The sequence below is a fragment of the Phoxinus phoxinus genome, assembly GCF_949152265.1.
Source record: "Phoxinus phoxinus genome assembly, chromosome: 21".
In the NCBI taxonomy this organism is placed as follows: domain Eukaryota; kingdom Metazoa; phylum Chordata; class Actinopteri; order Cypriniformes; family Leuciscidae; genus Phoxinus; species Phoxinus phoxinus.
This window is the reverse complement of record NC_136896.1, coordinates 31,736,226-31,746,225: the sequence shown is the minus strand read 5'-3', so window position 1 is coordinate 31,746,225 and position 10,000 is coordinate 31,736,226. Positions and strand designations below refer to the sequence as shown.

The window sequence follows — 10,000 nt, the reverse complement described above, 5'->3', positions numbered from 1 at the left end:
TGTCTCTGTGCTTCTGTCTCTGTGCTTCTGTCTCTGTGCTTCTGTCCCTGTGCTTCTGTCTCTGTGCTTCTGTCTCTGTGCTTCTGTCCCTGTGCTTCTGTCCCTGTGCTTCTGTCCCTGTGCTTCTGTCCCTGTGCTTCTGTCCCTGTGCTTCTGTCCCTGTGCTTCTGTCCCTGTGCTTCTGTCTCTGTGCTTCTGTCTCTGTGCTTCTGTCTCTGTGCTTCTGTCCCTGTGCTTCTGTCTCTGTGCTTCTGTCTCTGTGCTTCTGTCTCTGTGCTTCTGTCCCTGTGCTTCTGTCTCTGTGCTTCTGTCTCTGTGCTTCTGTCTCTGTGCTTCTGTCCCTGTGCTTCTGTTCCTGTGCTTCTGTCTCTGTGCTTCTGTGCCTGTGCTTCTGTCCCTGTGCTTCTGTCTCTGTGCTTCTGTCTCTGTGCTTCTGTCCCTGTGCTTCTGTCTCTGTGCTTCTGTCCCTGTGCTTCTGTCCCTGTGCTTCTGTCTCTGTGCTTCTGTCTCTGTGCTTCTGTCTCTGTGCTTCTGTCTCTGTGCTTCTGTCTCTGTGCTTCTGTCTCTGTGCTTCTGTCTCTGTGCTTCTGTCCCTGTGCTTCTGTCCCTGTGCTTCTGTCCCTGTGCTTCTGTCTCTGTGCTTCTGTCTCTGTGCTTCTGTCTCTGTGCTTCTGTCTCTGTGCTTCTGTCCCTGTGCTTCTGTCTCTGTGCTTCTGTCTCTGTGCTTCTGTCCCTGTGCTTCTGTCTCTGTGCTTCTGTCTCTGTGCTTCTGTCCCCTGTGCTTCTGTCCCTGTGCTTCTGTCCCTGTGCTTCTGTCTCTGTGCTTCTGTCTCTGTGCTTCTGTCTCTGTGCTTCTGTCCCTGTGCTTCTGTCTCTGTGCTTCTGTCTCTGTGCTTCTGTCTCTGTGCTTCTGTCTCTGTGCTTCTGTCCCTGTGCTTCTGTCTCTGTGCTTCTGTCTCTGTGCTTCTGTCTCTGTGCTTCTGTCTCTGTGCTTCTGTCCCTGTGCTTCTGTCTCTGTGCTTCTGTCTCTGTGCTTCTGTCCCTGTGCTTCTGTCCCTGTGCTTCTGTCTCTGTGCTTCTGTCTCTGTGCTTCTGTCTCTGTGCTTCTGTCCCTGTGCTTCTGTCTCTGTGCTTCTGTCCCTGTGCTTCTGTCCCTGTGCTTCTGTCCCTGTGCTTCTGTCTCTGTGCTTCTGTCTCTGTGCTTCTGTCTCTGTGCTTCTGTCTCTGTGCTTCTGTCCCTGTGCTTCTGTCCTTGTGCTTCTGTCTCTGTGCTTCTGTCTCTGTGCTTCTGTCTCTGTGCTTCTGTCCCTGTGCTTCTGTCCCTGTGCTTCTGTCCCTGTGCTTCTGTCTCTGTGCTTCTGTCTCTGTGCTTCTGTCTCTGTGCTTCTGTCCCTGTGCTTCTGTCCCTGTGCTTCTGTCTCTGTGCTTCTGTCTCTGTGCTTCTGTAATGTTGTTTCAGAATATTGTTCCAAATATGTTTCATTACCGCAACAGATGTTCATTAAATGTTATTTTAATTAATATAAAATTTGTAGTTTGCTTTTAAATGCATACAGAATTTACACATTATGTTCTTTCAGGTTTGTCACATCATTTTGAAAATGTGTCAGGTTTCATTCAAATATATATATATAAAAAAAGGTTGTAAATTGTGGAAGGTGTTGCGGTAATGAGAGAAATTAAATTAAAAATAAATATAATTTCAGATGTTTAAATAACTGTGCATGACTGTTAATAATCCATTTTAAAAAATGTGAAAATGTATTTTCTTTTCTAACAGTGTTGATGTTTTCAGACTGTTGCGGTAATTGTTCGACTTGTTTTGGAAAATATGCTCAAAAAGGTCTTAAATTGTAGAAAAGTAAATGTTTTTAAATTAATGTTCACACATTCTCCAGACTTTGTTTCTAATGTCAGAATTTTTTTTGTTAATTCAAGAATTTTTTTAATTTTCATGTTTGAAACCAAGCTTTCGTGAGAATCACACACACACACACACTCTTCAAAAACTACTCTTTAAATCTCTTGACAATCTAAAAGACGTAAATGACATTTGTATGTATTCTAAATAGAAGATGTAGATTGCACTGAATGTCAGCTTGATTATTCTGCTCAAGATAATGATTTATTGACTCCTCATCTCATGCAAACAAGAAACTCTTCTTCTAACCACAGGCCGAGATCTGTCGCTCACACACACAACTCTGCGATGCTGTCTGCGGATGTTCGTTGGAACGATGGTTTCGGGAAACACACACTCGCTGAACTGCTGATAACGACAGAACGCGCGACTGCAGTTGGCTAGCGATGCTTTGGGAAACCCTGAGCGTGCCGGAGACGCAGAGACTGACCCGTGTTCTGACGGACTGTGGGAGCCGGAGGAAGGGATGCTCGGAGAATCCAACACTCCAGATAAGATAACGGATCCTGACTGATCGCACAGCTCCGGCTGAAGACATATGAGTATTCAACTCTCCCACACATCACATGCAGATCATCACTAATACTGCTTTATGAGGATAACTAACAACACATATTCATTTGAGTTTGTTCTTCCTCAGGGTTTCTGTCTTGTTTTCTAGTACAAATATCTAAACGTTCTAAAATCAAGACACATTTACTGGAGAAGCAAAATTACTTAAACCGCCTCTGATGCTATTTTAATGTTCTAATGCTGTTTTAGAGTCTCCTCTAACAGGTCCACATGCATTCAAGCTCAAAAACACTGATTTCCTCATAATCTCCACTGCAGCGTCAGCTCTTTTCTCTCAGTTTCTGAAACGCTTCCATCGGAGATTCAGTCTCTCTAAACCCCGCCTCTCTGAGAGCTGCTCTGCTCTGATTGGTCAGAAAGCAATTCAGTCTCTCTAAACCCCGCCTCTCTGAGAGCTGCTCTGCTCTGATTGGTCAGAAACCAATTCAGTCTCTCTAAACCCCGCCTCTCTGAGAGCTGCTCTGCTCTGATTGGTCAGAAACCAATTCAGTCTCCCTAAACCCCGCCTCTCTGAGAGCTGCTCTGCTCTGATTGGTCAGAAACCAATTCAGTCTCTCTAAACCCCGCCTCTCTGAGAGCTGCTCTGTTCTGATTGGTCAGAAAGCAAAATAGTCTCTCTAAGCTCCGCCTCTCTGAGAGCTGCTCTGCTGTGATTGGTCAGAAAGCAATTCAGCCTCTCTAAGCTCCGCCTCTCTGAGAGCTGCTCTGCTTTGATTGGTCAGAAAGCAAACGCTCATTATCATATCTGAATCTCAGCTCTTGATCACAGTGATACGAACAGTGAAGATGGCGTGAGTTTTACCGTCTCGATCTCAGAGAACAGCGTCTTCTCCACATGAACAACACGAACCGAACTCTTCCAGTCTCAGATACACTACAGTGTTAGAGGGCGGAGCTAAGAGACGCTGCTCAGCCAATCAAGACCAGAGGCGGGCATTATGCTAATGAGTTACACACCTATGTGTGTGTGTGTGTGTGTGTGTGTGTGTGTATGAGTGTATAAGTGTATGTCTGTCTGTCTGTGTGTGTGTGTGTGTGTGTGTGTGTGTGTGTGTGTGTGTATGAGTGTATAAGTGTATGTGTGTGTGTGTGTATGAGTGTATAAGTGCATGTGTGTGTGTGTATATGATAGTGTGTGTGTGTGTGTGTGTGTGTGTGTGTGTTCTCACAGTAGGAGTGTCTCAGTCTGCTCTGCTTTAAGATCCTCCCAGCTCTTGTCTCGTCTCAGTTTCTCTCTCATGGATCAGAGAGTCAGTTCAGCGCGAGCCGGAGCTCAGCAGACGCGCGTCATGTGTGTGTGTGAGAGACGCTGAGTGTGTGTGTGTGTGTGAGCGAACACTTGATGCTCTGACACTGGAAGCACAATGACTCTTCTGGGCTCTGAACACTCCGTTCTGATTCGCAGCAAGTTTAAATCAGGTGAGAACGTTTATTTATAGGGTCATTTATTAACAATATGAAAAGATGTCAGAGTTTGAGATCTACTTGAAAACTTTACTCTGGAATATGAAGCCAATATTTATGCTTTTACAGATATTAGTGTAACTTTTGTAACCAAACTTGCTTTGTAGCTCTTGGTTGTTGTAAACGCTTTTAAACAGCCAGAAGTGCTTTGATATAATCTGTGGAAAACTGATATTCTTAGTTTCCAGTACACATCTAAACATTCATTAATAATAATAATAATAATAATACATTTTATTATTTAATTAACCAAGATACATTAACTGGAGAAGGGGAACTACTTAAGTATAATAATTAAAAAAATAATATAGTTTGTGCTTAAAACAAGAAAATGTTTAAGACATTTTGTTTTGTTTTCCATTTGAATTTAAGTCAATTTTTCTGACTCCATTTGGAAGATTGTGTGTGTGTGTGTGTGTGTGTGTGTGTGTGTGTGTGTGTTTTAAGCATAAACTCACTTAAATTTGATAATTTGTCCATAAAAAGTAATTAAATGTAAACTCAAGTAAATGCATCTTGATTTTAATAATGTTTGTACTGAGGAAAAAACATATTTTTTTGCAGTTAAACTCCTAATGTGCTTTTACTGGCTTCTCACCTGCTTTGTTTCCTAGTCTCGAGTCTTCCTCTTACTCTTCCTCTCAGTCCGTGTATCTCTGACATCAGTGAAGCTCTCAGTGCATCCGCGAACAACACTGCCCCCTTTCTGACGAGAACGTTACTGAATAACTGATGTGAGAATCTGTGAAGGTCCTCTTTGCTTCTGTCTTTTAATCATCGAGACTCACAGCGTTTGGACACAGCGTTCCTCGCGTTCGGCACGTAATGGGTTTTACCGCTGGAATTACAGACGAAATTGAGCTTTTCCTTCACGAGGGGAAATGAGCCTAAGCTCAGGGGAAGCGGACGGAGCGCACAGGGCATGATGGGATACGGGTGTGTGTGTGTGTGTGTGTGTGTGTGAGAGAGAGAGAGAGAGCGGCACACACTCAGATGCTTGTTCTGTGTGTGTGTGTGTGTGTGTGTGTGTGATTGAGCTGTTCTGATAGGCTGTGTTCCCGGTGGACGTGTTCGGCTCGTGTACAGATTACATAAGCGTTTGGACAATTTAAAATGTCACATCTGAGGTCAAACTCTTACACGCTGTCATTCCGCTTCTAAAGTGGATTACAGAGACGAACCTGTGCAAGCTCACGACCAGTGTGTTTTCTGGAGAGATGATCAATGTTTTGAATATGATTAGCATACACAGATTGAAGAACTGGCTCGTGTGTGTGTGTGTGTGTGTGTGTGTGTGTGTGTGTGTGTGTGTGTGTGTGTGTGTGTGTGTAGCTCATGCTGCCTTCTCAGGGTGTTTAGGCAGTTTTAGAAAACTCTTTTATTATCTTTCAATAGAGAGTTTCTACAGATATATGTGCCCACGAGTCACTAAAACTGTCACATTTAAATAATTTTTATGTGAACAATAAACTTAAATAGCCTATAAATGTAAGTGTTCATTGGTGACTGTAGGGTAATGTACATGAGTTAAATAAATGTAAACAGTTTATTTTTTGTTAAATGCTTTGATACAGAAGTCAAAGATCATTGCTGTTCTGTTTTTAACTTAATACCTTTTTTAATATAGGCAACTTTATAAATTACTAAAGATAAATATATGAAGCTGTGTTTTCTGAAAAGAAGTATCAAAGTTACATTAGTTTATTTTAGTTATTTAGTTAAATTACTTGTTTTCCTTTTGAATTGAGTTTGTCTGACTCTATTGGTTTAATTACAAACTGTGTAGAATTGCACCGAACATTTGTATGAGAAAAAAATGCAAATTACAATAATGAAAAATAAATCTAGGCACACTATAAAAAACTATTTTTACAAAGAAATACTACTTTAGTGTTTTTACTTCAAAAGTTCAGATGTAATTAGATGTGAAGAGTTGTTTGTGAAATTCTGTGATTTCTAAGTGAAAGTTGTTTTCAACATTACGATGACATGAACGATGACTTTAATAAATAGTTTGAATGCCATTGGCAAAAGAAACAGAAGATGACAGACGGTTACAGAGCAGCTTCTGGATCCTGGAGAGTGTGTGTGTGTGTGTGTGTGTGTGTGTGTGTGTGTGTGTGTGTGTGTGTGTGTGTGTGTGTGTGTGTGTGTGTGTGTGTGTGTGTGTGTGTGTGTGTGTGTGTGAAAAAAGACCTTTAAACATCTTTGCAGTGATATAATGTTAGCGAAGATCCCGCCGCGTCGACATTTAGATGAATATAGAAACGTGCTGCGCTTTATTTATAACAGAAATGAGAGAACAGCCGTTCAGAAAGCAGATGATCATGGAGATGTTTGTATTCAGATCTCCTGTCACGTCACGGTTATTCATACAGCACTTTATACAGTAGATGCTTTACAGTATTAAACATGGGACACAGTGTCGCTTTCAGTCTCGCAGCTTCAGTTTCGACTGTAAAGCGGCTCTCCAGTGTTCATGTTTTCACTCGCGTCTGAACCGGAGAAGATTCACACCTCAAAGAAGGAGGAGCCTCTGAGCCACACCCACCTATTACATCATCACCACACCGACCAATGGGAGCTCAGAGGTTTCGAACTCCAGAATGACATCACACCAGTTCAGGCCTTTAGTCCTCTGGTGGAAGTCTCCGAAATCTCCCAGCATGCCTTGCGATCCTTTCTCCCAGCCGGCAGCCTCGGTCACAGGGAATTAACATCATGTCCTCACGAACTCTGAACTTTAACACTCCGCAGTAGTGATGCACGATATGGATTTATATTTATCTACCAATAGATCAGTTATCGGCTTTCAAATATAAAGAATTATCGGTATCAGTCAAAATTTTCATTTCATGCACTACTAATTTTACCAAATCATTTTTTGGACTCTTAAATTGCATTAAAAAAAAAAATTGAAGTTGATATAAAAAAAAATTTGAGCCTCTAAACTGTTTTAAATGACCTTTTCCATGGTAACGCAACAAACGATTTCAAAACATTTTCAGAGAATGAATTATGTGTTTAACTTTCCATTGACACATCATTTATTTATTACAAAATGTGTGATTGGGAACAAAGACAATAAAAAAAGTTAATATAGTGCATCTCTGAAGCAGGTTTCCCTGATGTTGAGTCCTAACTGTGTGTGTGTGTGTGTGTGTGTGTGCGCGCGTGTGTGTGTGTGTCACGGATGCCTGTGTCGTGTCAAGATTACAGTCTGCTATTTACAGACAGAGCCGTTAACATGACATGTGTGTTCAGTAGAGTTCCTCAGCCTGGTGGAGAAGGACGGATGTGTGCGCTCACTCGGGGAAATATGCCCGAGAAATGTTTTGCTAACATTCCCATTAGGTTATGAAATCGTTATTTCTGAACGCTCAAAACATCACGTTTTGTTTGTTTTATAGTGTTTTCTGGGTTATGTGAACGGGAACATTCCATTGTATCATTCTTCAAACGTTATGAGATGTTACTTCTGAATGTTCCGAAGCAAGTCACATTTAAAAACATTAGATCGAACTACGTTTGCTTTTTAAGCGCTCTGTGAATGATGAATAATGTTTCTGTGCTGATGTTTCGAGAACATTATTAAACCCCAGATAACTTTTAATGAATGTTATATTTAGGTGCACAGATATGAACATTGTGGCCGATATAACCGATACTTCTTCATAACCCTTGTGTTGTTGCGGGTCAATTTGACCCGTTTCGATTTTCTAGTTGTTGGAAATACTGTTTTTTTCTTGATATTTTGTGACTTTTTCTCATTTATCATCATGAACATGCAAAGTTTCAACATGCTGATGTGTTTTGACATATACAAACATAATCACTATTACGTTCGTGATGTTCGCGGGTCAATTTGACCCACATATTTTAACGCTCTAAGGCAACTGTACCGACCCAAAATAATAACATTTATTGGTTATATTTTGTTATTGTGGCTTTTTACGACCTTATGAAGCTAAAAAATTTGCGTTTCCATACTTGTTTCAATACAGAAAAATATTTTGTCAGCCACAGATTGTAAAAATTTGCTATCATTTATTTTTTCAAGCTTCCTGAAATAAAATTAAACCTTTGTTTTTTTTCTTGATATTTTGTGACTTGTTCTCATTTATCATCATGAACATGCATGCAAAGTTTCAACATGCTGATGTGTTTCGACATATACAAACATAATTACTATACGTTCGTACTATTACTAATAGTGTCAATTTGACCCTCATAGACAGCTATTCAGAAGAAACTGCACAGACACACAATAAAAACATGTATGTGATGTATGCAGGGCACTTGTGGTGTGAGGTGTGTGTGTGCGAGAGCAAAACCAGCAGCGTGTGTGAAGAGCAGGAACTTCATATGCAGAAAACACACACTTGCTGTGCGCTCATCATGTCAGAAGAAACTTCTGCACTTTATGAAATGAGTCTACAAAACAACTCAGAGCCAACTTAGGAAAAGTAAACATTATTTTCATTATACAGCTAAATTTAATTGTTCAGTTATGATGTTCTAAGCATAAAATGTAAAAAAAAAAAAAAAATAAGTCTACTGTTAGTCAATAATAATAGTTTTTAAAAAGTGGTTAAAAAACATTTTCATAAATCATGTTCATATTTTCTTTTTTTTGTAATGTTTGACAAATGTTGATATTGAAAGTTTACAATTTGTACCTGAATCTTTGTTGTTTTTCATGGTGTGATTTTTGAGGAATTGTATTGAATCCAATTAGGGTCAATTTGACCCGCTCCATAAAGGTGTACACAGAACTCGAACCGTGCACAAATCTGAAAGCCGATAACCGATATATTGGCCGATAAATCTAAATCCAAATTTGTATATAATTTTTGAGAGCCTGATTACAAAAACAAAAGTCTCACCATTAAAGGAACCGTATGTACGATTGTGGCCAAAACTGGTACTGCAATCACTTTCAAATGACTGTAGAGCGGTGTACGTCATTACGCTATTTCTACGTCATTACGCTATTTCTACGTCATTACGCTTTTTCTACGCCATTACACTATCATTACGCCATTTCTACGTCATTTTACTATCATTACGCTATTTCTACGTCATTACGCGATTTCTACGTCATTTTACTATCATTACGCTATTTCTACATCATTACACTATTTCTACGTCATTACGCTATTTCTACGTCATTAACACTATTTCTAAGCCATTACGCTATTGCTACGTCATTACGCTATTTATTTCTACGTCATTACGCTATTTATTTTTACGTCAATAACCTATTTATTTCTACGACATTACGCTATTTATTTCTACGTTATTACACTATTTCTACGTCATTACACAATTTCTACATCATTACGCTATTTCTACGTCATTTTGCTATTTATTTCTACGTCATTACGCTATTTCTATGTCATTACACTATTTCTACATCATTACGCTATTTCTACGTCATTTTGATATTTATTTCTACGTCATTACGCTATTTCTACGTCATTACGCTATTTATTTCTACATCATTACGCTATTTCTACGTCATTACGCTATTTATTTCTACGCCATTACGCTATTTCTACATCATTACGCTATTTCTACATCATTACGCTATTTCTACATCATTACACTATTTATTTCTACGTCATTACGCTATTTCTACATCATTACACTATTTATTTCTACGTCATTACACTATTTCTACATCATTACGCTATCATTACGCTATTTCTACGTCATTACGCTATTTATTTCTACGTCATTACGCTATTTCTACATCATTACGCTATTTCTACACCATTACGCTATTGCTACGTCATTACGCTATTTATTTCTACGTCATTGCGCTATTTTTACGCCATTACGCTATTGCTACGTCATTACGCTATTTATTTCTACGTCATTGCGCTATTTCTACATCATTGCGCTATTTCTACATCATTGCGCTATTTCTACGCCATTACGCTATTGCTACGTCATTACGCTATTTCTACGCCATTACACTATTTCTACATCATTACGCTATTTATTTCTACGTCATTGCACTATTTCTACGCCATTACA

General features: G+C 39.7%; 1 protein-coding gene across 6 annotated transcripts in view; it reads left to right on the top strand.

Moving 5' to 3' along the window:
• The first annotated feature begins 3,740 nt into the window (after positions 1–3,740).
• Positions 3,741–10,000, top strand: part of myocd (myocardin) — a 91,394-nt gene continuing 85,134 nt past the window's right edge. For all 6 annotated transcript variants that reach the window (XM_079594908.1, XM_079594907.1, XM_079594906.1 and 3 more), the window contains exon 1: positions 3,741–3,913. In XM_079594908.1, the coding sequence (XP_079451034.1) occupies positions 3,859–3,913 (55 nt within the window). In that variant the 5' untranslated portion in view covers positions 3,741–3,858. The remainder of the gene's footprint in view (positions 3,914–10,000) is intronic.